General features: G+C 37.7%; 3 protein-coding genes across 5 annotated transcripts in view; 2 read left to right on the top strand and 1 right to left on the bottom strand.

Annotated features, from left to right (window-relative positions):
* Positions 1 to 474: 474 nt before the first annotated feature.
* LOC310727266 (uncharacterized protein) lies at positions 475 to 6,739 on the bottom strand. Of its 2 annotated transcripts, none has more exons than XM_083543525.1 (5): positions 6,078 to 6,228; positions 5,247 to 5,340; positions 3,041 to 3,248; positions 1,271 to 1,568; positions 475 to 1,190 (listed from the first exon to the last, which is right to left on the bottom strand). In XM_083543525.1, exons 2-5 carry the CDS (start codon positions 5,297 to 5,299, stop codon positions 802 to 804), a joined length of 948 nt encoding a protein of 315 aa, XP_083399651.1. In that variant the 5' UTR covers positions 5,300 to 5,340; positions 6,078 to 6,228; the 3' UTR covers positions 475 to 801. The 2 variants fall into 2 exon arrangements, with proteins under 2 accessions (XP_083399651.1, XP_083399652.1); XM_083543526.1 differs by having other exon boundaries at positions 671 to 1,190; positions 5,247 to 5,715; positions 5,829 to 6,739.
* On the top strand, positions 6,254 to 15,931 carry styxl1 (serine/threonine/tyrosine interacting-like 1; the record flags this gene model as incomplete). The annotated part of the gene is made up of 7 exons (XM_083544495.1): positions 6,254 to 6,293; positions 7,265 to 7,323; positions 10,663 to 10,763; positions 10,998 to 11,140; positions 11,526 to 11,682; positions 11,796 to 11,932; positions 15,270 to 15,931. The coding sequence occupies 7 exons, from the start codon at positions 6,254 to 6,256 to the stop codon at positions 15,929 to 15,931; spliced, it is 1,299 nt and encodes a 432-aa protein (XP_083400621.1).
* A 5,566-nt stretch (positions 15,932 to 21,497) lies between these two features.
* The window catches only part of p4ha1b (prolyl 4-hydroxylase, alpha polypeptide I b), a 23,559-nt gene continuing 17,622 nt past the window's right edge, over positions 21,498 to 27,434 (top strand). For both annotated transcript variants that reach the window (XM_083544714.1, XM_083544713.1), the window contains exons 1-3: positions 21,498 to 21,651; positions 25,240 to 25,316; positions 25,891 to 25,987. In XM_083544714.1, coding sequence (XP_083400840.1) covers positions 25,241 to 25,316; positions 25,891 to 25,987 — 173 coding nt within the window. In that variant the 5' untranslated portion in view covers positions 21,498 to 21,651; position 25,240. The remainder of the gene's footprint in view (positions 21,652 to 25,239; positions 25,317 to 25,890; positions 25,988 to 27,434) is intronic.

Below are 27,434 nucleotides of genomic sequence, written 5' to 3'. Positions count from 1 at the left end.
TACCCCATGTCCTCTACATCTGCCTCTTTTAAAACAACCACCTGCATGTCTTCTCTCACCACATCCATAAACCTCCTCCATGGTCCTCCTCTATTTCTCCTGCCTGGTGGCTCCATTCTTAGCATTCTTCCACTGATATAACCCAGGCCCCTTCTCTGCACATGACCAAACCATTTCAATGACGTCTCTCTTACCTCGTCCTTGTCCTACCTGCACGTCTCCTATCTTGCATGGTGGAAGCTCAGTGGTTAAGGCATTGGCCTTTGAAACAGAAGGTTGTGAGTTCAAATCCCAGCACTACCAAGCTACCACTGCTCTTGAGCAAGGCTCTCAACCCTCAGATGTTAGTCACTCTGTATAAAGGAAATAGATGTGAAATCGGACCAGGTGTGTGCAGTGTTTCTGACAGACTTGCTAGTGATGTTATATTAACAAGATGAACAGAAATTCCTCACACAAACACACACACACAAGTCAATCATTTGTGGTTTTATCTTGTCTGCATGTTTACCTCAAGACAAAGCTGATGACATCACTAAGTTTCTTAGGTTACATATAACCTTTTATTGCCTCCTCCCTGATAAAATTTTATAACTGACATCAAAATAATAAAATACTGTCTGTCACGGGGGGGAGCAAACTTTTCCACTCAAAGGCCCAATGGTTTGCTTTACCATTATGTTGCTTGTCAAACCTCATTTCACTACCTTGACCTGGTAATCAAAACTGGTCAGGTATAATTCATTAATAAATATCTACTGGAACAGATCAGATTCCAAAATGTCCGTGACTGTCTGCTTGCTATAATAAGTTAACAATGGGCATTGCGAGTCCTTTGGCGCAGTGTAGCAGAGCAGCCGAGAGTGGCGAGAACCTCAGGGCTGTAAAGTCCACTAGAAAACTCAGTACGGAGCCCAGGAGAAACACGGCCAACATGTATCCCAGGAAGAGCAGATTGTGCCAGCTGCCATGCGTGATTGCTCGTGGAGTGTCTGGATGCATTGCACAGAGCAGTACCAACAACACACTTTGGGTCACTTTCAGGGTGTAGTAGATGTCAAAAGTCGTAGCATGGCCTTGCTCAGTCTGGGCAACTTTAGACAGCCAGGCCAGGGAGAGACTTTGGAGGAACACGTTTAAAGGAGAGTAGAAATATTCCAGAGGCTCTATGTTGTACACCCCCTTATACCCTGACAACAAAAAACACCATTTAAACATTTCTGTACAAAACAAAAAAGTCCAGCCCTGTTGTATGCTAGGAATCTCCTACCTGTAATTCCAATAGAGATGATAGTGAGCGTTGTGAGCAGGCAGATAAAGTGTACTGACTTAGGCTTGTTGACTCCAAGGAGGTGACCCCATGCCAGGCTGAAGAGTGGCAGGAGGCATTCAGTGAGGGGGTACAAGCCCGAGTATGCACTTGCTTGAGCCCACAGAGCAAGAACGCCCTGGACACCACCACACACAGCGGGGACCATAAGCCGCTCGGCTAGCTTCCAAAAGAAGGGATTTAGGTGCACAACCCCCAGATTGTGCAGAGCCAGCAATGCCAGGATGTTCAGGAACACCTGAGACAAATGGTGGCAAAAAGACATCAACGCGACTTCAATCATGGATATAAAGGGTTAGCGAATGTAAAGTACATGGTGTACAAAGGTTTAGCACATGAAAAGAGCAATTCAAACATGCAAAGCTTTATAATATTTCCAAGTGGTTTTCAACTGTAACATTAATAATGAATAATAAAATGAACTACACCAGTGACTTCTATGCGCATAAAAGGAAAGTCAGTTGTCAGTGAACATGGTTAAAACAGCAAAAGTGTGTAGAGAGATTTGTGTTAACAAGCTGATAAAGGCCTAGACCAGGTTTTGAAACAACGGTCATTTACCACATCAATCAGCACTTTTTTAGTACTATATTAAGAATAGAGATGGTAAAATTCGCAGCGGCATAAAAGGTAATGATGTGATGCATCGATTTAAAAAAGTGTGAATCAGATAGAAGTTGCGGGTGTTAAAAATGTATTTATTTATATATAATAATTAGTAGATGTTCTTTACTTTTATTATTTGTCAAGTAACCAATAATTAGTAACCACGTTTTTCTATGTAGATCGATTTCTCGTCGCTAAACTGTTTTTTTGGAGCGCGTTCTCTCAGCACCGCTGCTGCTACGTGAATATGACGTATCGCAACACTACAGAGACCGAGGCGTGTCCTGAGAGTCACATAGAATACAGATTAACATGGCAGAGGTAGAGCTGTGACTTCCTGGAGACAGAACAGGTAAAGAACGTCTGGTTTTACAATTGAACTATCTGCACCATGTTGAACTGCAGACCATCATATTTTTTCCCATTGCAGCATATTGCATTGTTTGGAATTAAATCGAAATCGGATCACACTGCATCGTAATTGGGGGGAATGGTATCGGTAGCTGCATCATATGTATCTTTAATGGATCGTATCATTGGCTATTCATTGAGATGCAGCTCCTCAGGTATGGAGATGCACATCTCTAATAGAGACCTAATAGATCCCTAATAGAGACCTTGATTGCAAGCGTATGTATTTCTTAAGCAGGTATGAGCTGAACTAGAACTTTTTCTAGGCATATCTAAGATCAGAGGCAGCTTTGAAGGCCTACGAGGTTAAATGCTGCGTTCCTTAACTGTTTTTTGATAACGGCTAGATAATATTTATGTACATAACCAGTGCTTATGGATGAGTAATAATCTATAAAACTGAACTGAATTAGAAAGATTTCAAATGCTATCTTGATGTTATCGCGTGATAATGAAGTCATAAAGCCAACAAACAATATTAGCATATGGTATGGCAAATGAATCCCCCATCATCTTGGTTCAGACAATACCTTGGTTGCTGTTTTGTCAGACATCATAAATATCCATCGCAATTTATTCAGAAAACTATTAGATGCTGGGTATTGGCTCTGGTTGACGATCTAATCTACAATCAGAACACACTCTTTTCAAGGCTGTAATGTAGGTCTGAGACGAGTTAAACAGTAACAGTACCTGTATGAGGGCAAAAGGTGCAGTGTATGGGTAGTGGTACTGCGGAACTAAGATCCTGCACACGAAGTTGTGGAGTTGATCTGCGAGTGCGTACACGACCACAACCACTAGGGCAGCAGCGTAAAGTATTAATGGGGTCAGGGACTTATAGACATCACACACACATGCTCTGACTGAAGGAGGACCTCGTAAACGTAGCCAGGAGAACCTGATTGATGGAAAAAAAGGTCAGCAGAGTGGCAGGTGCTAATTCAGATTTGAACCTATAACATAATAATATAAAATACACAATAAACGTGACAATAAATGTTTATGCTAAGCAGTACACTAAAGCAGAGATTTCCTTAGGAATAATCCTCTCAGTGTAGTACTTTATTAGGAAAACTAGACTAAGGCCATGCGTTTTCAATTGCAGGCTGTATTTTTCTCACTGCTTTGCGTGGACACAGATATATCCGTATTAGTCTGGACGTAGCCTGATACTGAATAGGGCCTGTCTTCATACTCAACAGCCTAAATTCTTTGTGGCATGGATTCCACAACATGCTAGAAACATTTGTTTGACATTTTGGTCCATGCTGAGACAATCGATTCTCCCAATCCTGAGAGATTACCAGTTTAGATCCAATGACCAGGAAGGCTTCTGAGGAATTGGGGAAATATAATCATTTTCATGAACCCAGTTTGAGTCCACGTTTGTTTTGTGACATCCAGAAAGCAGCCATTAGAAGATGAGTAAATTGTTGCCGAACAGGCTGTGGCATTTATGCGATGATTGATTGATATCATTGGCTGAAAGTATGCCAAGAAAACATCCCACATCATAAAATCATCTCCATGAGCTTGAGTTTTCAAGCTTAGTGTGGGTCCATGGATTCATGCGAAATTTGGACCCTACCATCTGTTCGCCTTAGCAGAACTAAAACTTGGATGTGCTAGCTTAGTGGTTGAGATGCTGGACTTCTGATTGGAAGGTCATGATTTGAAATCCCACTATTTACATTTATGGGCAGGCACCCTTTTCCAGAGTGACTTACACTTATCTCATTTATACAACTGAGCAGCTATAAAGTTAAGAGCCTTGTTCAGGGGCCTAGGAGTGGAAGCTTGGTGCTGGAATTTGAACTCATGACCTTTAGATCCGAAGTCAAATTTCTTAACCAAAAAGCTACCATCCCCCACTTCTCGGCCATTGAGCAATTCTCTTAACCCCAATTGTATAAATGAAATAATTGATTTGGATAAGAGTGTCTACCAAATGCCATAAACGTAAAGATTCACCAGACCAGGCTGCATTATTCCAGTCTTCTAAACCTGTGCTTACTCCAGCCTCACCAAATATCTGCCTGACAGAAATGGAACCCGATATTGTCTTATCCTGTTGTAGCCCATCCACCAGTTTCAACATGTACATTCTGAGATGCTTTTCTGCTCATCGCAATCGAACAGAGTGGCTTTCTAAACCTCTGTCAGCTTAAACCAGTCTTGTGATCATATTTCTTCCTCTTTTTGATGGTTAGTGTGAGTAGTACTGGTTGAAATTAGAAAAACTTGTCTTGACTATTACCTGAGGCTGCTTCCTTATATGTGCAGGCATGTATCCACTAAACTGCTGCCACACAACTTGTACATTAAACGACCTTATGAATGAGTACCATAAGATTGGTATGTGCTTCTTTTTGAACATCCCATGTTCATCTATTCTTTTATATATTTGCATTTTTTTTTTTTTTTTTTTTTTTTTTTTGAGAAAAGAAATTTCCCCACTGTGGGACGAATAAAGGTTTATCTTATCTTATCTTATCATTCCACATTTAGTCTTCAATTGCTGCTATGGTGACTTCCACCCTTCTGGGAAGATGTTCCACTAGATTTTGTGGAGATTTATTCAGCCACTATGGTGTTAGTAAAGTCAGATACTGATGTAGTGAGGTGAGGAGGTTCCTAGTATGCAGTCAGCTGGAGATCTTCCACTCCAACCCATGTGAAACACATCTTAATGAAGCTGGATTTGTACATTGTCAAGCTCTACAGGTTGTAGAAAATCTCATGCTACTCCATCCAAAGACGTACAACTGTGTGCCTCCAACCCAAACAGTTTGGGAAATCAGGTGTCCCAATACCTTTTGTCTTTTTGTTTATTTATTGTTTTGGATATTTGCAAACTGAAATACCTGCATTATTAAATAAAATGATGGAAGAATACCATTTAAAGATTAGGCTGCTCAGATCCCAAAGGCAGCTATACCAGGCCTCCATGCTTCCTGAGACGTCCTGGTGGGCTTTTGAACCCTGAGATCCTGCACATGAAAATACATAAATACATTTATCGTCAATGGGACTTAGGACATATTTTCTTGTATTTCTAAAAGTTTTATTAAATTAAATTGTTGGAGAAAGCAGATTGGAGTTGGAGAACACCTTCAGCGTTAAACATGTGCTCTGGCTTCTCCCATTAGGGGTCACCACAGCGGATCATCCGTCTCCATACCCCCCCTGTCCTCTACATCTGCCTCTTTCAAACCAACAACCTGCATGTCTTCCCTCACCACAGCCATAAACCTCCTCCTTGCCCTTCCCCTTTTCCTCCTTCCTGGTGGCTCCATTCTCAGCATTCTCCCACTGATATACCCCATGTCCCTCCTCTGCACATGTCCAAACCATCTCAATCTCACCTCCCTCTCCTTTTCTCCAAAATGTCCTACATGCTCTGTCCCTCTAATAAACTAATTTCTCTGTCCATCGTCATCACTCCCTACGAAAACCTCAACATCTTCAGCTCTGCTACCTCCAGCTCCACCTCCTGTCTTTTACTCAATGCCACTGTATTTAAACCAATACAGTGTGTGTACATATATATATATTTAAAAGGTTTTTTCCCCCATAAGCTTCTTGTCGTCCAAAGCTAATTCATGTCAATAAATCATTTCATATTTTGTATAAGATTTTCTATCCAGATGTTTTCTAAACTTTTTATATGTGTATATATTTATATATATGAGAGACATAAAGATTGTTAAGACATAAACATACTCACTTCACTGTTACGATCTTCCTGAGCCAACCTGTGCCATTCTAACTGCATTCAAAGTGCAAATTTATTCCATATCTTTCTGAATCAGCTGTTACTCATAAAATAAAAAAGCGTGTGTGTCCAGCGGTCTGTATATCTGAACGTCCCTTCCGGAGAAATGAGTGAACGATAGGATCAAGATGGACTTTGATCCTCCTTTGCAAACAAGGCACACGAGCGGTAAACTGCTGCAATTCATCATCATGATCGTCTCTCACTTTCTCTCTTTTTTTTCCTCACTTGCTTTATCTCATAAACTGAGTTCAAAAGTGTCATGTGTGCTGTCTGATTTAATTAGGAGTTTATTTTGATATATATTTGTGTGTGTATGTGTTTTCACCCATAAGGTGTGCTTTAAATATTAGGTCATTGTATAGGTCATAAACTATACAATGCTTTCTGCCCTTATCTCTGCCTATAAAATAATAAGGGTTAATGTTTGATAATGTGTCAATACGATGCACATAAAGGGGAGAATTAATGGATTTCTAATCACGCAATAACAATTAAATGGGGTTCTTTTGAAATTGTATTGTATTTATGTATTATTTTCTTTTGAAAGGCATTGTCACATTGAGCATCTCCTGTACACACATCTGTGAGGAGGCAACAGCACTGGGGAGATTTAATATATATATAAATATAAACATACATAGCTTTTATTTAGCATAGTGCTTAAGTGCAAAGACTTTTCCAGCCATACATGCTTCATCATTGCCACACAATTGTATCGGATATCATTGGATGTGGAAGCATGAAATTTTCCTTTTATTTGAACTAGGAGACCCAAACCTGTTCCAGCATGATAATGCCCCTGTGCACAAAGCCAGATCCATGAAGATCCGCTTTACACGGGTTGGAAGATGAGAAAGATCTCCTGATAAAGAGCTCCAAGCTCTATTAAAAACCTTTGGAATGAATGACAGAATGCTGACTGCACCCCAGGAACCTTCTCACCTCACCTACATCAGTACCTGACTTTACTAACACCCTTGTGGCTGAATGAAACTCCACAAATTGGAATGCAAATTGGAATGGGATCATTATAATATACTGTATACTACTACCTTAGTGTAGACATCTATCTTTATTGTGACTCAGACTCCAGTAGCTGAATTTTATTTTATGATTTTATGCCTTCGGTATTTTAGGCTCTGGTACTGGAGTTTCTGATGAAGTCGGCATGTTCTCCGGCTGCACTGCACCATATGTGAGTGACACGCTCACCCTCCCCTTTCCGCACCATCTTCCTTTTCTCTTGTCTGTTTAATGTTGCATCATGCATCCTAAAACTATCTAATAAAGTGCTGACAATGGAGAATCCATTAAAATACATACAAAATGTGCCTCATAGGAATCCCTTTTGTTACTATGGGATAAATCTGCTTTTTAAAAGTTTTTTAGAGCTGATGTTCCACGAATATATTGCCCACCTTTCAAAAATCTGGGAAAAATACTAATGCAGTGTGTTTGTGTCGGATTTTAGAAACTAGTGCGCATCATGGTTTGGGATTTGGTGTTTTCAATAAAAAAAAGGCAACGTCGGACAGGTGCTAGACACAAACTATTAGAAACATTCACACAGAGTTGCACAAACCCATTTTCCTATGAAAAGAGGGCCATAAGTAAAGGGTGCATTATACCAAACTGTATTATATTTAATATTAGACTTGGCATTGTTCCCCTGATTTATGATTTTATATATCGCAATAAACAAAAACTTTGCTCTGTAATCTGCTCTGTGAAGTTCAATGAAACTTATATTGCAGTGAAAACATAGAAGCTACAGAATCTAACTTAGAGTACAATATAGTGCAAAGTCTAGTACAGTTATTCAAGCTATAATACAATACCTCTATATACCTGTAACAACTTGACACCTCTAATGAGGGTCATAAAGCTTTTTTTTTTTTTTTTTCATAAAGCTGTTTTGTTTTTTGTTTTTTAAGATTTCCCAAATTGGGCTGCAGCTGACTTACTGACAAATTTGGGATATTATGTAGGTGAAATTCAGTTAGATTGTTTCTCAGGTTCCACTTGTTCACTTTCATCAGACTGAAAGCTGGCTCACAGAGGGGGGTCCTGCCAAAGTCTTTGCAGGGTAAAAAAAAAAAAATAACAATTATAAAATAAAATAAAATAAAATAAAATAAAATAAAATAAAATAAAATAAAATTAATTAATTAATTAATTAATTAATTGAATGTTAAATTAGAAATGAAAATCTGTGCCAATGGCAATTTTTGCTCTTTTTTTTATTTTTCTAGGGAAAACCAAACCAAATCAAAGGGCATTGGTAGCTAACATTCGCCTGTAAGCACTAGTCTGGGTTTATCATTCATACAAATTGTGTGAGCCACCTACAGGAACATTTGTATTTGTGTGTTTCTGTTTGGTTATTTCATATACCATATGGCTTTTAAGTTCTTAAAACAGTCAATGTAAGATAGCCAGTGGTGAACAAAGTACAAAAACCATGAGTAGTAGCAGAGATAAGCCATAATTTTAGGTAAAATGTGACTCCAGTAAAAGTAAAAATACACCCTTTAAACTTTCACTTGTGTAAAAGTACAAAAGTTTTTGCCTTCAAATGTGCTTAAGTATCCAAAGTATTATGATTTACTATAACTATAATGTTCCTGTTATAATTTTTATCACAAGATTCTTTACATAATCAACTCGGTTTATGTAAAAAGACTCGAATGTGACTCTCAGCACTCTGATCTATTCATAAAACGATATTAATGACTCAAACACTGATTGATTTTTTTATTCAAATGATCATGAGCCCAAAACCTTGAAGCTAAACAATTTCCTTTAGAACCAAATAAAAAAACAGTAAAATGAAAAAACGGTTTATTTGTAACATAGTTGCAGGTTTAAGTTGAATAACAAATTGGAAAAAACACACTTTCGCATAAGTTTTTCTTTACTATAATGCTCTCTGTGTATAAATATAAAATGGCCATATCAGATTTACTGTTACAGGAGCTAGTTGTATGGATAGTTTGTGTAGTTGTAGTGTAGTTTGTATCGGAAGAAACGTATAGGCGTACAAAATGTGTACATTATTCAATTTCAGTAACGCATTTTTCCACAAAGTCAGGAACAATATATCAATTTTTAATTCAAAAGCAATGTTTCGATGTGTGATTGTCAGTGTTTGTGCGTTAATCCTTTACTTTCATGTTCTGCTTGATGTTGTACTGATGCTGAACTGTATGTGATCAGTAGATACACCAAGCGCCAATCAAAACAAGTTTAAAACAGAGCGAGCTCTCGATCCTGATTGGTGACTTGCTGTGTGTTTGAACAGTTAAGTTTTTATCCTCGTAAATAAAAAAGCACGACTGTTTTCGCAAAATGTAGTTGAGTAAAAAGTACGATATTGGACTTTGAAATGTAGTGAAGTTACAGTAGAAGTCTCCTCAAATTGAATACTTCAGTAAAGTACAGATACGTGAAAAAACTACTTAAGTACAGTAAGGAATCTAATTTACTTCCTTCACCACTGAGGAGAGCTCATTATGTTTATGTCATTCCAGAATACGTTAATATACTTTTGTTAATTACGACAGATATATGTCTAGATATATTGCTGACATGCAGTTCTTGTTGGTGCACAAGTGTAGAAGTTGGAGCAAGAAACTATTTTGAGTCAGGTTTTTCTCAAGGTTTCATCCTCGTACTGTCTTACTGTCTTACTTATTAGAGAAGAACTTTTAGGGACTAGTGTATAAATTTAAAATGTACACTATATTGGCAAATGTTTGTGGACATCTGATTATAAATATGTGCTTTTTGAGCATTGCATTCTACATTTAGTCCCAACTTGCCTTTATAATTTACTCCACTCTTCTAAGAAGATGTTTCACTAGATTTTGGAGTGTGCTTTTGGACATTTGTGTTCATCAGTCAACGTTCCAATTCATCCCTAAGGTATTCAGTAGTTCGGTAGTAGTATAGATCGGAGTTTTATAACAGTCCACTCAAGATCTTTTCTTTTTAAACTTTGTAAAGCAGATCTTCATCGAGCTCACTTTGTACACAGGGGCATTGCCATGCTGGAACAGGTTTGGGTTTCCAAGTTCAAGTAAACTGAAATTTTATTATAGCGCATCTATAAACGTCCTGTACAATTGTGTGCCTCCAACTTTGGGGCAACTTAGTGTATATTCTTCAGATATTTCAGTAAAACTGCTTTGGGACAATGTCTAGGATCTACAGATAACATTAAATTGAATGTGTGTGATGTGTGGATGTGTGTGACACACTGACCTGTCATGTCCAGCTCACCCTGACTCATGTAGAGCACTTCACTCTGCCACATAACCATGGCAACGTACTAAAAAAGGACAGGAGCGAGGGGACAGGAACAAACAAAGAAGCAAAAAAGAGAGTCACCTTTTTACTCATGGAGAAGAAACCAGCACCATGGACAGGGGCCAGATTCCACACTTTTGCTTGGCATCGTTGAGGATTTTGGTTTTTGTGGGGTGATTCTGCTCGATTGTGAATGTTTTCAGCTGCGTGTGTATGTATGCGTCAGGATGGCTGCGTCGACTCGTGTACCTTTTGGCCCGTAGCGGTGAAGAAAGTTGCGAATCCCGAATGCCTCCGATCCAAAACCATGGGCATTGCACTGTCCAGGTGAGTTCCTAAAGGTGCTTGTAATTTTAGCTACAAATTGGCTAAACTAAAGAAACTTTACCTTACCTCAAATGAGGGAAAAGCACTGTACAGAAAGTCCAGAAAATTATTTTTTTCCAAGAATTACAATAAAGTTTTTGAATCTATCTGATCCTGCAATTTCTCTTCTTTTCCCACTTATTATTTTCAATTCTTCATAATATAATAATTCTTTATACCACCGCCTATCTGCAGGTCTGATAAATGTCGTAATGTCTCCTCCACTCGGCTCCGGAGCTCTGTGCCGGGAGAAAACAGCGCCTTCTGTTCAGAAATGAATGGCATCATCAAACCTTCTTGCAACACGATCATTCAAGGCACCGGGACAAACAATGAAGGTTTGAAATTTTTTTTGCAGTTTTAAACCACTTAGTTTAAAGCAGTTAAGTGGTGTAGCTTAGGTTGCAGAAGTTAAAGTTGAGGAGTTATAAAATAAATAATTAGGACCTTTCTACATCTGGGTTTTATCCCAGGGCTTTGGAAAGACGGCTTTCTAATGCAGTGTGTTTTAATTTAATCAAACTAAAATAAACAAAATTGTACTTTGGGTTTGTATCCTATACAGATTCAGATATATGATGCAGTTAACAACAGGTACAGAGTTAAGCATTAATACTGTGCTACATCTTTGCTGACTGTATTTCATGGTGCTACATGGTTGGGCTACAAGTTCACAGGATCAAAATTTTTGCATTATTCATGTTTATATTTGTGTGTGTTTAGAGAAGCAGTTGCTTCCTGCCCTTCCAGAAAAATCTGATATTGAGAGGGGTTACGTGGCCCCACAGCAGGTGTATAACTTGTTAAATGCAGAAGCCGGTGAACCAGCCCTCCATGACCCATACTACATCCTTATTCTGGACTGTCGCTCTGCAGACAGGTACCACATGCTGCCCACACATCCATTAAAGTCCTCAAACCCATTTACCACACATGAGTATCAGATGAAGTGCGGTTAATCCCCTTATCTAGCTAATCTCTTTTGAAACGCAGGTATAAGCAGAGTCACCTGGTTACAGCACGTGCAAGTGTGACCGTAATTCACCCAGATCTTGGCTGTTTGATCAGCTGTGTCCAGCTCCAGGAGTTTTCCATCATTTTGCTGTATGCAGAGGAAGGACACAGTCCAGGTAACATAAATTGTGAGATTCAAGAAATTCCAATGGGAACCATTAACACACAAAGTCCAGTAAAATATAATACCAGAATAACCAATCCTACCGACTTTCCACTCTTTATCCTCTTAATCGCTGCTCTCACTTCCTCCTTACTAATCCTATCCACTTCCTGCTTTACAATCTTCACACCATCCAACCTTCTCTCTCTCATTTTCCTCATTCATCAGCTGCTCCTCACTAGTCAACACATTTCCATCTCCATTCTTTATTGCTCTAACTTGCAGCACATCCTTTCCAGCTCGGTTCCTCTGCCTGGCCAATCGCTACAAAACTACCAATATTACATTTGTGTAAAAGCCCAAGCTCCATCATGCCTTTTTGTCCAATTCTTATAAAAACCTTGTGTAAACAATTGTCAATTATTCCTATCCAGGAGGGACATAGTACACAATTTAATCCAAAATTATCCTCAAAAAAACTTCAGCTCACCAATTTTTCTCAGTTGCTGTATTTGCAAACCAGGTTCATTTCTCAAAACAGTTTGTATGAACAGCACCCAAAGGTGGGAAGTAACAAAGTACAAATACTTCGTTACTGTACTTAAGCAGATTTTTCTGGTATCAGTACTTTACTCCACTATTTATTATTCGGACAACTTTTTACTTTCACTCATTACATTTTTACACAAATATCTGTACTTTCTACTTCTTACATTTTTTAACCAGACTATCATTCCTTCATTGTGTGGCTTTTTCACCATATCACTGGTGTATTATTTCCTGCCTATCAGACCTAGACGTAGGCTAGCAGAGCAAACAATGATCAAGGCAACAAGAGGAATGGTTGATGTGAATTCAAAACGAGTCACCGATGTAAATATAAATAAAAACATAGACATTGCTTAACACCCATGGCCATATACAAGAAAGATGTTCGAAATTATTGTTGTAAAATAGTTTTTTTATATCAGGGATGCTGCCACATGTTGCAATTTTTTAAGATAAGGATGTTTTTAATGTTCTTAATTTCTGTAGTATGTAGCTGTCATTTGAAATCTGAGGGTAAGTCGGATAGTTTCTATATGTTGTAGAACTGCTATACAGGTGAAGTATAAATGATAAGCTTCCTGTTTGAACTTCAATAAAATGCACAGGAAAACTCACCTAAAATTTCCCATTCATAAAACATCATAATCATTTTGAGTTGTTTTCAAAGACAGCTGGAATAACCCTACAATCTGGAATATGGCCTGGTGATGGCAAATAAATACATATATGCACAAAAGTATTGGGACACCTGAACTTTCCTGCTATATGTGGTTCTTTTTCAAACTTTATTCAAATCTGGAGGCACTCAATTGTACAACATGTCAGTTGTGCTATAATACAATGAGCTATAATACAATTTTGCATTCACTTGAACTTGGAAACCCAAACCTGTTCCAGCATAGCAATGCCCCTGTGCACAAAGTGAGCTCCTTGAAGATATATATATATATATATATATATATATATATATATATATATATATATATATATATATATATATATATATATATATATATATATATATATGGTGGTTGTTCAGCCTGGATACATTCAGTATTTTTTAATAATACATTGATATAATATGAGGTTCAGTTACCAGCATGACAGTAAAACAGGTAGTAGTAATGCCTACTTTTTACTTAAGTACATATTAGAGCCCAAACTTCTTTACTTTAACTTGAGTAAAAAAGTGTAGTCAAAACTTCTCTTAAAAGTCTTTTAAAACATGAGTATCTGTACTTCTACTTAAGTAAACGATGTGTATACTTTTGCCACCTCTGACAGCACCACACATTGGATTTCTAGCAAAAGCCTGTACTTTTCTCAAAATCCCTAAAAAAGTAAGTATTTATTTCAATTACGTCTTTTGTCATTGTTCACAACCAAAATCTAAATGTTCAGTCATGTTGTCAGTATGACAGTACCAGTGTTGTGCTAGTTACTAGAAATAGTTACAGTTACAGTTACTCGTTACTTCATTCAAAGTAACTGTTACTTTGTTGATTACTTACACCAAAAAGTAATGCATTACTGTTAAAAGTAACTTTTTAGTAGTTTAGCTTTTTTAAAGAACGTTCTTTAATGTTTCCATTAATGTATAATGGGAACCCTTTAATGCGTTCTGGTCTACAAACACAAAACTGACTTAAACACAAAGTAATTTTTAAACACTATTTTATTAAAGTCAGAGCAGCACAAACTAAATATATCACAAGGATTTCTGAAATAAATAACAAAACAAGCTGAATAATATATTCACAATCAAAAACTAAAGTGGCTTCTGCATCATAAAAGCTAGAACAGAACTCCGGGTTAGCTTCTAGCTCCTAGCTTCGTCGAGGCGTGGAGTTTCTGGAGGAGCTTCGACAGATTGGAGTTGCTGTTTATCGCAGTAGATACGACCTTCGAACCAGAAATACACATTACATTTGACTAAAAAGTTTTTGTCTTTATACTCAACTAAAGAGAAATAATGAGCATATTTCCACTTTGAGAAACTCGTCTTGCTCTCGCCTCGACTCGCCATTACTGCCGCACAGACCTGAATAAACAGAGACACGCCCACAGTGCGTCTTCTTCGTGTTTACAGTGGTTCATCCACCAATCCTACAATGCGTCTCTGCTGTAAACAGGTCAGACTGTAGGCTACACTTCAGCCCAAATTCATTCATTTAAAAAAGTAAGGGGTAACAAACCATACGGTAACGGAGTTACTTTATTTAAAAAGTAACGCGTTACAGTAACACAGTTACTTTTTACAGTAACTAATACTGTAACGCATTACTTTTTAAATAAAGTAACTCCGTTACCGTATGGTGCGTTACTGCCCAACACTGGACGGCACACAGTTTCAGAATTTTTTTATATAAACTACGGTTTGGGTTACAATGATTGAAAATGCCCAAGGAATTTCTTCTGTATGACAGCTATGAATTTCAGCAGCACAAATGTACACATTACTTTATGCACTGTATATTGATTGATCCATTTTCAGAAATTGTAAATTTGTGTTTTGTTCTGTCTGTCGCCAATTGAAGGTTCACAAGATTCACCTTTGACCTGTTTTAGAGAACCAGTTGATCATTGGTTGATCTTGATGTTGTACACTCGCCTTCATTAGTGACATTTAAGATTCATCTGCACACTTTAGATGAACTAAAGATTTTGAGAAAAGTACAGGCCATTGCAAGTAATGAATCGATTGCATTGTGCTGCTTGTACAAATTGTTTGGAATGCACTTATTGGTTTGCAAATATTACAAATTATTTATATTACAATAAGTTTCCTCTCTTATATACAGTAGGAGGTCAAGAGACATGTGTGGACAACCCCACTCTACAACACTGCTTCTTTCAGCTGAGTACACTTGGCATGGACCCTGTGATTTTGCTTGGGGGCTACTCTGCCTTCCACACACTCTACCCTTTTCTCTGTACACCTCGGATGGTCCTGCTTGAGTCCGAGCGCCGCCTGCTCACCATCTATCCATCTGAGATCCTCGAAGGGGCTCTGTATCAAGGTTCTGCATCACAAGCACAGGACTATCGCATCATCAAGAATCTGCACATCACACATGTGGTCAATGCCACAGCCGAGATCTCAGACGCCTTCCCAAATGTCCTGAGGTACCTCCGACTACGGCTCAGCGACGATGCCCAACAGGACCTTCGCCAGGCACTTCCAGAAGCTTCCCATTTCATAGCAGCAGCCCTGAGGGGTTCCCCAGGATCACCTGGAGGCCGTGTGTTAGTGCACTGCAGCATGGGACGGAGCCGCAGCTCAGTATTGACTCTGGGCTTCCTGATGGAACAGCGCCGGTGGTCTTTACTTCACGCTTTCCGTTGGCTCAAAGAGAGGCGTACCTGTGCGTCACCGAACGCCGGGTTCCTCCGTCAACTCTCAGACTATGAGGAGCAGTTGTTTGGAAGGCGTCTAACCTTGCTCGATGACATTCGGCTCTAAACAAGGAGAGAATCAGACAGAACAATTTTTGGAATAAAACGGCAAAGATTTTTGAAGACCTTGAGTATCTTTTGGCTTTGATGGGGTGAGAGGGCTAGAAACTGGACAAAAACAAACTGGTTCAGTCCCAGTTCATTGGCTAAATGTATCATAAATTATACACGCTATATGTACCTCTGAAAATGTCAAAACAGTCAGAATATGGTTCTCTTTTCCACTCCAGAACTCTTGGTCCCATTATTTAAATTATCCAGAGAAGTTTGATCAAAATGATTTGCAATCCAGGGCAGTGGTGGATCAGTGGGTAAGGGCTCTGGTCTACTGATCATTAGTCTGAATGTCTTGATGATGGTGGGCTAAGCTCAGTGGTTCTCAAACTTTTTTCTACCATTTCCCACATTAGATTGGGGTCGTTTTTAAATCTTCACCTGTCCTCCATCACACCAATGGTAAATTGTTAATTTAAAGTCTAGATTATTGAAATTATACAAACAATTAAATCAAGGTTAATGTTTGTTTTTAATGTATTAGTTTTACATGTCAGTTCATGATTAAACAAAATGTTTGTATTTTTTTTTTGCATAGAATACAGTTTATATAAATTTCCCAACATTTCTAATTAATTCTTATAAATTCCCATAAATTCCTGGTAGATTTCCAACTTGAAATATGTCCAAAATTTCCCAGATGAATTTTCCCAAGAAAAGTTTCCGCCCCCTTTGCAACCCTAACCTTACCTGTTTTCATTTATTTGCGTTAATATAATAATTGTTTGTTTGTGGTTGCTTTGATTTTTTTAAACTTTATTTTTAATAGAGAAAATCATACCTGAATATTAATGAAGAACACGGTCATTTGTCAAATGTCATGTCTTTATTTTCCGCTAGAGGGCAGTCAACCAGGGTATCGTTGGTGATATATGGAATAGTGGAACTGTATAGACTAGACGATGGGTTTGTTAGTATTTGTAGGATTTTGTTTCAACCAAACAAGAATTAGGTCCATAGTAAGATCTTTATATGTACACATTTTGATATTTACATTTACATCTGCTTTTGGTAGATGCTCTTATCCAGAGCAATTCATACAATGAGCAGTAGAGAGAAGAGGTTCTCTATATATAACAGTAGTTCTCAATGTGAGTTCTGGGGACCTCTAGTGGTCTGTATAGCAAATTCAAATGATAATGCCACATTAGCAAAATGAATAAAGTAGTTCCACAACTTACGCTGGAGATGCGTACTAATGACACCGTTGTAACTTGTAAATATTGTAAGTCGAGACATGGCCTAGTCTACCCAGGAGTATCAAAAAATGGTGATCAGTAGGGGGTATTATACTGTAATTTGTAAATATTTAACAAATTACAATATATAATTTAGCGAAACAGCAATTTACAGTACCGTACTGTATAAACTATGTATGTATATGGCAGCGGGTGTGTGGATGAGTATATATGTATATGGACAGTTTGCATGTGGAGGGCGGAGCCTACGCTGCTACGTTTGTCTACCGCGTGATATGTAAAATATTTTTACACTGTTGTCGTATCGCTTTAGTCATTGTAAAATTGCTAAATTGTATTTCATTCTTGAACATTTTTTAGCTCTAGACCATTTTCCAGAATGTCTTTATATAGAATATGAATAAAGCTTTACAACTATAACAGTAACCTTTGCCATCTTATGTTATTGGAACGATCAACAAAAAAAAAAATCAATCCAAAATCAATTGCGTTTAGGTATTTTTATGACATTCATTTTGAGATTTATTTATTTATTTATTTTTATTTATTTCGCTTTTCATGTTCTCTGAAGGACAATTAATAATGTGTCAAACTAAATATTGAGGAATTAGAAGATCCTACATACTTTGCTATACATGGTTTGATATATTGTATATCCAGGCTAGTGACATTTTTTCTTTTTGCCAATAGTTAGTGTTTGTTTTGTGTATTTCGTCTTTTATAAATACATCAAAGTGGAAAACTTCTGCGATTAAATGTCCAAAATAGCTAGCTAGTTTTCCCATCATTTATCGAAACCCTTTTTTAAAGCATATTAGCAGTAGTGGTGCTAAAAAAATAAAAACGCCACATTGTAATAAAATATACTATTTATTTTATGCCCGTGGATCTCTTTCTTGGTTGCTGTTGGAGAGTGTATTCTTCGAAAGCGTCGTGAAAGGAGGTGGTACGTGTCGAGTAAACAAGAAAAGCACACGATCGTAAAAATTCTTCAGCTTCTCAAACTTCACATCAGAGTAACGACTTGTCCCCGTTGCCAGCGCGTTAAAAGGTTTGCAAACGATCTAATCTGAGAGACTCTCAGCCTAATTACAGACCTGCTTCTCTGTTGGAGGAGATGGATTGCTATCACTGTTCTATAACTTGAGAAAATAAATTAGATAGGAAGACGGTGAAGGAGAGAGAGTTAAGAGTTTAGCCATAATTATATATCGAAAAAAGGCCCTGACTGCCAATTAAATGCTCATAAATGGTTCTTTGTTCATGTTTATGGTTCCCTGAGGAACCTTTAACATCCATGAAACCACCAACGGTTCTCTGTAGTGGAAGTTCTTTAGACTAAAGATTTAATCGGAGACCACTTCGATGCAGCTGAGGACGGTTTCACATGAACAGTCTAAACATGCATGAAGGATGGATATGAGGATGATATGAGGATGGATTTGGGCTCTAATTAATATCATCAATCTGCTACAATGGTGAAGGATTGCAATTCGCATGAGGATGAGGATTGACTCCCCTTTGAGTCTGGTTCCTCTCTATGTTTCTTCCTCATTCTGTCTAAGAATGAAAAACAAAAAATTATATATATATCTTGCCGTTCATTACAGCCCAACCTGTCATGTCCTTATTCTCCACTAGAGGGCAGAGTCATACACTTTGAGAACCACTGCATTAACGTACGATTTAAAATCAATTATTGATTGAAAAAAGATTTTAATTTCCTTAGGTTACATGTGATGAACGAAAAAAATATTACCCTGCAATATATAAACAAGTAAATAAACATTATAAACAACATGTCACATGCCTCTGTTGCCATGTAAGTGTTACTTAGTGGTTGCCATCTGCCTCGATTGTCATGTAAATACGAAACATGTGAATACACATCCTGTATCCTGTGCATACACATGGGCCTGGGAGGTGGGAGTTCAGTGGTTAAGGTCATAGGGGGTTCCAGCCCCGGTATCGCCAAGATGACACTCTTGGGCCCTTGAGTAAGGCCCTTAACCCTCTGTGCTTGCTTGTTTTTGGAGCAACCAAATGTCATTTCAGCTCCAAAATCTAGTGGAACATCTTGGAGTGGAAGATCTCCTGCTATAGAGCACCAAACCCTATTGAACACCTTTGGGATGAATGTAAGCAATGACTACACCCCAGGAACCTCCTCACCTCACTATCTGATTTTACAAACATTTACATTTAAAGTATTTAAATGCATGACCTTCTGATAAGAAGCCTAACAGCTTATCCATTGAGCTACAACTTCCCTAACATGCCTAAATTAATCTCACACAAATCTCCACAAAATCTACTGGAACATTTTCCCAGAAGAGTGGAGGCTATAATAAGAGAGGGACTAAATGTACAATAAATGTAGAATTCAAAAAGAAGCACATCTGATCAGGTGTAGCAGCCAGAGTTCTCACAAGGTGGAGAAAATATCACCATATAACCCCAATCTTCTCCTCCCTACATTGGCTACCTGTTAAGTCGACTACAAACTACTGCTACTTACCTACAAAACACTAAATGGTTTATCTCTCATGTATCTCTCCAGTCTTCTAACACGCTACAATCCGTCATGCTCTTTGAGATCTTGAAACACTGGACTTCTAGGAGTTCCTAGAATAGAAAAGTCCACTAAAGGTGGTAGATCATTCATACATTTAGCTCCTAAACTCTGGAATAGTCTTCCTGACAGTGTTCGGGGCTCAGACACACTCTCCCAGTTTAAGTGCAGATTAAAGACGTATGTTTTTAGCAAAGCCTACACATAACACACATCACACCATAACCTTGTGCTCCAGAGCATCTGATCACATGCACATTATCAACTTGTGCTGTTAATATCATGAACAGCAGCTACGCTAATTCCTCTCCACTGCTTCTCTTTCTCTCCCCATCCTGAGGTTGCTCCAGCCCCAGTCACGTCCCACCTCATGAAGATTATGGACCTTTAAAGAAGTAGAATCCAAACATCCCAAACCATCTAGAGATGTACCAGCACCATTTGAATTCCACTTCATGTGGAGTTTGGACATTGGACCTCTTTGAGTGTTTAAAGGCTCTGGCATGGAGAAGCTGGTGTTGGATTTATGATGATCTCAGATTGAGCTGTTTTATGAGTTGCTCTGTAGCTCCTGGTTCCATAACGTCAACTGACTGTTTAAGACTGTAGAAAGGACATCACTCATAATCACACACTCCAGTACTCATGGTGGTTCTTACACTCCAGGTTTTTGTATTGTTTTATATTTATAATCACACTCTTGAAATCCCTCTTTGAGTCTGGTTCCTCTCATAACGTCTAAGGGAGTGTTTCATTGCCACAGCATCTCCAGGCTTCTCATCAGGAATAAACACACATCATTCACTTTAATTCTTAAGCCCTGCAAAGCTGCTTTGAGAGAAAAAAGTGAAACGTCCTATAGAAATAATCTAGAACTTGAAGGTGTCCAGAATCAGAATCAGAATCAGAATCAGGTTTATTGGCCAAGTGTGCTGACACACACAAGGAATTTGGTTCCACAAACATAATGTAGATGTCTAAAAATATAGATAACTGGAAATATAATTAGAAAAAGTGAAGAGATTAAATATGTTATGGATTGTTCAAAATCATACACATACAAATCGGATCAGAAAAGTCATAAGTTCAAATCCCAACACCACCAAGCTGCCACTGCTGGGCCCTTGAGCAAGGCCCTTAACTGCTCAGATGTAAGTTGCTTTGGATAAGAGCATCTGCTAAATGGGATAAATTAAAAAATGTGTAAATGTATAAATGGTTCAAACTCAAAAATGTTGAGGTTCAAGCACCAGCACCAGTGTTGGGCCCTTGAACAAGGCTCTTAACCATCAACTGCTCAGATGTAAGTCGCTTTGGATAAGAGCTTTTGCTAAAGGCCATAAATGTATAAATGGTTTACAAGACAGAAGATGTTTAGAGGAGGTGGTAGCTGAGTAGTTACTCCTCAGAAGGTTGGAGTTCAAGCCCCCGTTGGGCCCTCGAGCAAGGCCCTTAACTGCTCAGCTGTGAGTCGCTTTGGATAAGAGCTCCTGCTAAATGCCATAAATGTATAAATGGTTTACAAGACAGAAGATGTTTAGAGGAGGTGGTAGCTGAGTAGTTACTCCTCAGAAGGTTGGGCCCCCTTTGGGCCCTTGAGCAAGGCCCTTAACTTTCTCTACAGGTTTGTGTATGTGCTGGTACAAGCTGGGATACTCAAAGAAAGAATTCCACTGTGAACCGCCCATGGACTGAGTGGTGTGTGAGTCTCTGCACGTATCACAGAGGAATCCCACCAGCAGATGGCGAGTGAGGGGGAGGAAATAGGAGGCGCAGGATATATCACGGCTGCAAAACCGGAGTGTGGAGTAAACAGTTGGAGATTCGAGTAGAGGAACCTTGAAAGCAGCTCATAATCTGTGTGTCATCCGGTGCATGTGGACTGACTGACAACGTGGAAGGGTAAGGATTTCATTCATGATCTGTGGTCCACAAGGTTTAGGAGGTATCTCTAGTCAAAAGTGGTTCCTTTCTTTCTTTCTTTCTTTCTTTCTTTCTTTCTTTCTTTCTTTCTTTCTTTCTTTCTTTCTTTCTTTCTTTCTTTCTTTCCTTTTTTGTTTGTTTGTTGCATGGTTGCAACTTTCTTGCAACAAACTGGTACATTTCATCATCTGCAATTCAAGTGGAGATTCCATGACATGCATTTATCATCTTCTGGAAGTTGGTTGGTATAATCGGTGCTCTTCCTGGGACTGATATGAGCTCTACAGCAATGAAGAAAAAGTTTCTTGGGGAAAGTTTGAAGTGCACGCGCATAGTGTTAGATCTCTACTATGGTTTCATTTTCCGTTTTTTTCTTTCTCTGTCCATTTTTTGTTCATGCAAAACAAAAATGCAGCATTTATACACCATGACAGCCGATTCAGGATTTTCTTGCATGTTGAAACAAGCTCAGAAGGTTCTCGAAAGAGATCCTTGGAATATTCAGATGCGCTCGTGCAAGAAGATACCCGGTCTCGCGCGTTGCCTTTTTTTTTGCCACCATTAAACCCAAATCAGTGCACTGCACTCCTCCTCCCTACACACCTATCGCTCCTTTTTACCCTTCAGTCTCCTGTGATGTGGAGATCCGAAATGGAAATTCGTTCCCTGAAGCAAGACGAGGAAGCAGGAGGACATGGAGAAGGAGGAGAAGAAGGAGGAGGAGGAGGGGAAATGAAGAAAGGAAGGGATGGATGAACACGTGGCAATCCGTTCCAGCGCTCCTCGCTTTTGAGATGATTTTTGGTCTCCATGCAGGACCCGCAGATCGTCACGAACGCACATCTGGCCTGATGTTACATCACGTGACGTCAAATTATTATTATTTTTTATTTATTTTTTTTTCTGTTTGGAAATGAATGCGGATTATGAAACTCGAACAGCAGATATGCATCTGGACACGTTTTTATTTATATCTAATACACGTATCTCATGGAGTCCCACTTTTTTTCTACAGAATGATAGAAAGTAATAGTTTTTATTGGAAATCATTTCGCATGAGGGAGTTGATCAGGACAACTGGCTGAAGATCAAGAGAAATACAAGATCAACCAAAATACTGTTTGCTCTAATTTCTAAGATGTTGGACGTCTATTCAGATGGTTATGAGTTAAAATCCCAGCGCCACCAAGTTACCACTGTTGGACCCCCAAGCACGGCCCTCAACCCAACCATCAGCTATTTAGGTGCATACATGGGATAATTTGAAGTCACTCTGGATAAGATTTATAAATGTGAACTCTTAGAAAGCATCAAACTTTGGAAAAATAATTATGCAGACACCATACAAGTCATGCATTTGTTTTTTACAGTGAAAAGATTTACAGACACGATTCTTGTTTTTGTTCAATTATCAGTAAATTATTAAAAGAGTGTGTGTGAATCCGTGGAACTGCAATCAAGATCTCTTAAAAATATATATTTATTCTTAGGAAAATATATTTGTAATTGCCTTTCTTTCTTTCTTTCTTTCTTTCTTTCTTTCTTTCTTTCTTTCTTTCTTTCTTTCTTTCTTTCTTTCTTTCTTTCTTTTGCTTTATTTCTTTTAATACAACATTATATATATATATATATTAGATTAGATTAGATTAGATTCAACTTTATTGTCATTACACATGTACAAGGCAACGAAATGCAGTTTAGGTCTAATCAGAAGTGCAATAACAGCAAGTGCAGGATATACAGTGTTTACATAAGTTACATAAATTAAATAAAATGGTATTATAGGAGTAATTTACAGATGTGTATGTACTATGAACATTATATATATATAAATATACATTTGGTGCAGGGCTTTCAGTTCGGTAAACACATTACCAAATACAATCCTTTTTACGTGCAGGGTTAAACTCTGAGTTCCCTCAGGAATGTTTTAAGTGGTGGACCTCAAGTTTGTTTAGTTTCCACCTCGCACTTTGAGCGCACATCTTTGGTATCTTTATTAAACTTGAAAACATACACAACAATACCAATAAAGGATGGAAGAAATGTCTGCTATCTTTTTGTCTGTGTGTCTGTGTCTGTGTATCTTTTTTACACAAATGGAGTCTAACAAATGTAAACTATTTAATGTATTTTTTTTTTATTCAATCAATTTCATTTCTGCTAATTTAAATTATTACTGAATTTAATCAATATAATAAAAAGTGTATTGCATTAATTTGATTTATTCTATTTTATTTTTGATAAAGTATTATAAAATATTCATTTATTTATTATTTAAACAAAGCAGGTTATATATATATATATATTGTATTTCTTCATGTTGCATCATATCGTATTTAGATTCGCTTGATTTAGGACTACAAACGTGTAAAGCAGATGGTGAACAGATTTGTTGTGACCTCTCAGTCACACTGTGTGCGTGTGTGTGTGTGTGTGTGTGTGTGTGTGTGTGTGTGTGTGTGTGTTTAACACATTGCTGAAGCATTCCTTCACTCTCCTCCTCCACGTGGCTCCTTACACAACCAATGCCAGTGTTTGTTTAATTAACAACACACACACACACACACACACACACACACACACACACACACACACACACACACACACACACACACACACAAATCTGTCTTGTTTCAGGCATACAGAGAGCATTCTTGAGAGTTCACGAGTACTCACACGCAGTTTTGTAAACACACACTCACTCACACATTAGCGTTTTCAGAATTTATTGAGTGTGTGATAAATGCAGTGTGACAGATGTATGATTGCTATAAGACAGCTTTATAAATGCTGTTTGTCTGCTTTATAAATACTGTATGCATGTTTATGAGATCTTTCGGATAGATGTATGATTGCTATATAAATGCAATATGAATGTTATATGATAACTGTATGTCTGCTGTATGAATGCTGTTTGTCTGCTAATGAATGCTGTATGAGTCTTGGTGAATGCTTTATGAATAGTGTGAATGCTGCATGCCTGCTAGTTTGAGTTCAGTATGACTCTTGAGTGAATGCTGTATGACTTCTGTATGAATTCCCTTTAAATACTCTGTGAATGCTGTATGACTCTTTAGAGAATGCTGTATGACTCCTGTATGAATGCCCTACGAATGCTGTGTGAATGCTATATGACTCTTAAGTGAATACTGTATGACTCCTGTATGAATGCCCTACGAATCCTGTGTGAATGCTATATAACTCTTAAGTGAATGCTGTATGACTGCTGTATGAATGCCCTACGAATCCTGTGTGAATGCTATATAACTCTTAAGTGAATGCTGTATGACTGCTGCCAAAAATACATTTTCACATAGATACTGTGTGAATGCTCTATGATTGCTGTATGAACAGGGCTGTGCACTGAATCCTGTCAGTTCAGCTTCACTTGATCTTTTCTGTGTGTGTATTGTGTGTATTGTGTAGTGGCCCAGATCGTATTCACCAGGAGGACAATAGGGACCCAATGTGTTTGCAGTAAAGTGCACTATAGTGAAGTGAACAGAGTTTTACTTATCTGTTCTTCTCTCTCTCTTTCTCTTCGTCTCTCTCCCCCTCTCACAGGATGGTGCTGTGCTGGTTAATGTTGAGTTTGGTTCTCCAAACTCTCCACGCCCACAATGACTTCTTCACATCTATTGGTGAGATACGTCTTTTCTTTTCACTTCCATAATAATGCAGTTAAAATTTTAAAAATATAAGTTTTGAATACAAATTAAAGGTATAAAAAGGTATTAAAAAGGGTCTATCTATCTATCTATCTATCTATCTATCTATCTATCTATCTATCTATCTATCTATCTATCTATCTATCTATCTATCTATCTATCTATCTATCTATCGATCGATCGATCGATCGATCGATCGATCGATCGATAGGACTCCTAAATAAATGCCCTATGAATGCTTTATGACTGCTATATGATTTCTATATGAATGTTTTATGAATACTGTGTGAGTTCTGTATGACCGCTATATGAATCTGTATAAATGCCTTATGAATGCTATATAACTCCTGTATAAATGCCCTATGAATGCTATATAACTGCTATATGACTCCTGTATAAATAGATATGTATATACAATTATTTTCCTGCATTTTCTCTTTTTTAAGAATCTTAACTGGTTCTGAGTTGTTTTTACCTACTGGGAGTTTTTATTCATGCCAAAGTATATCCAAGTGTATATTTCTGATCTTTGACCTCTAACCCTTAGGCCAGATGACGGACCTGCTGTACACAGAGAAGGACCTGGTAACATCGCTGAAAGATTACATCAGAGCCGAAGAAAAGAAACTGGCGCAGGTTAAACAGTAAGTTCGTGTTCGTGTGCACACTAGTACACACTTACACACGTACACACGTACACACGTACACACACGATAGAAAATACAGTGAACTGAGCGTATACTTCGCAGTGAGCTGAGATATTTATAACGCTTTAAAAGTGTTGCTTAACCCTCTCTGCTCCAGGGGCCCTGCGGTCTGCTTAACAAGCTGGGATCTAATTTCTAATAAATTATTTTATTATTATATTATAGAATATAGCTGTATAATGATAACTACATAAATGCAAATCTAACACACTGTCCATTACTTCACCACCTCTATTCCTTGTATAAATATATATATATATATATATATATATATATATATATATATATATATATATATATATATATATATATATATTTTGGGTTTAACAGTACACGTATTTGTACCTTTCGATTCGGTACACGTGTACCAAATGCAATCCTTTTTACGTGTGGAACATAGTTACAATCTGAGTTTTCCTCAGGAACATATTAAGTGGCGGACCGCACGTTTGTTTAGTCTCCGCCTTGCACTTTCAGCACAAACTAGAGTTAGCGCAGTGTCGCTGTGGCTGCTCACTCTGTACTGGAAATACGATTTGTTTTACGCATGCATGAAATGCTAAAGAATTTCTAGCGCTACCGTTAGCGGCTAACCAGGAAGTGAGTTTTATGTCCAGATTCAACAATTTTTCTTATAAGGAGAAAATCCTGACAATTCCGCATATCCAGGGAGTGAATGAAAGAATGAATGAATGATAGAAGGAATGAAGACACTTGTTAAAGTCTGCAGAAATAAATGGAACATTTATGTAGATCATATCTTTAGAAATGTAAATATTAAATGTAAAACACACACACAGACACTCATACACACTTACATACACATCTGTATTACCCAAAATGGGGTCTAACAAATGTAAACAATTAAAAAATCTATTTCTTTAATTTTATTTAATCAATTTCATTTGTGCTAAATTAATATATTACTCAGTTTGATCAATATAAGAAAAAGTGAATTGAATTAATTGTAATTATTAAAACAAATTTTTTATAAAATGTTATAAATTAAAATAATTTACAAAATTTTACCGAAATTGAACCAAACCTTGACTTAAAAACCGAGGTACGTACCGAACTGTGAATTTTGTGTACCGTTACACCCCTAATATATACATTTATATATGTAATATATACAGCAGGTAAAATAAGTATTGAAAACGTCATCATTTATCATTCAGTAAATACATTTTGACATAAAATCTTTACCAGATGTTGGTAACAACCCATACAATCCACACATGCAAAGAAATCAAACCATAGGTGATTACAGTACCTACAATATCTTATTGTTGCAAAACTTACAGATGGCATTGGTTACAGAAGGATTTCTAAACGTCTGAATGTTCCTGTGAGCACTGTTGGGGCCATAATCCAGAAGTGGAAC

The sequence above is a fragment of the Silurus aristotelis genome (assembly GCF_946808225.1).
Source record: "Silurus aristotelis genome assembly, chromosome: 6".
Lineage (NCBI taxonomy): Eukaryota > Metazoa > Chordata > Actinopteri > Siluriformes > Siluridae > Silurus > Silurus aristotelis.
This window is presented reverse-complemented; position numbering and strand designations above follow the sequence as displayed.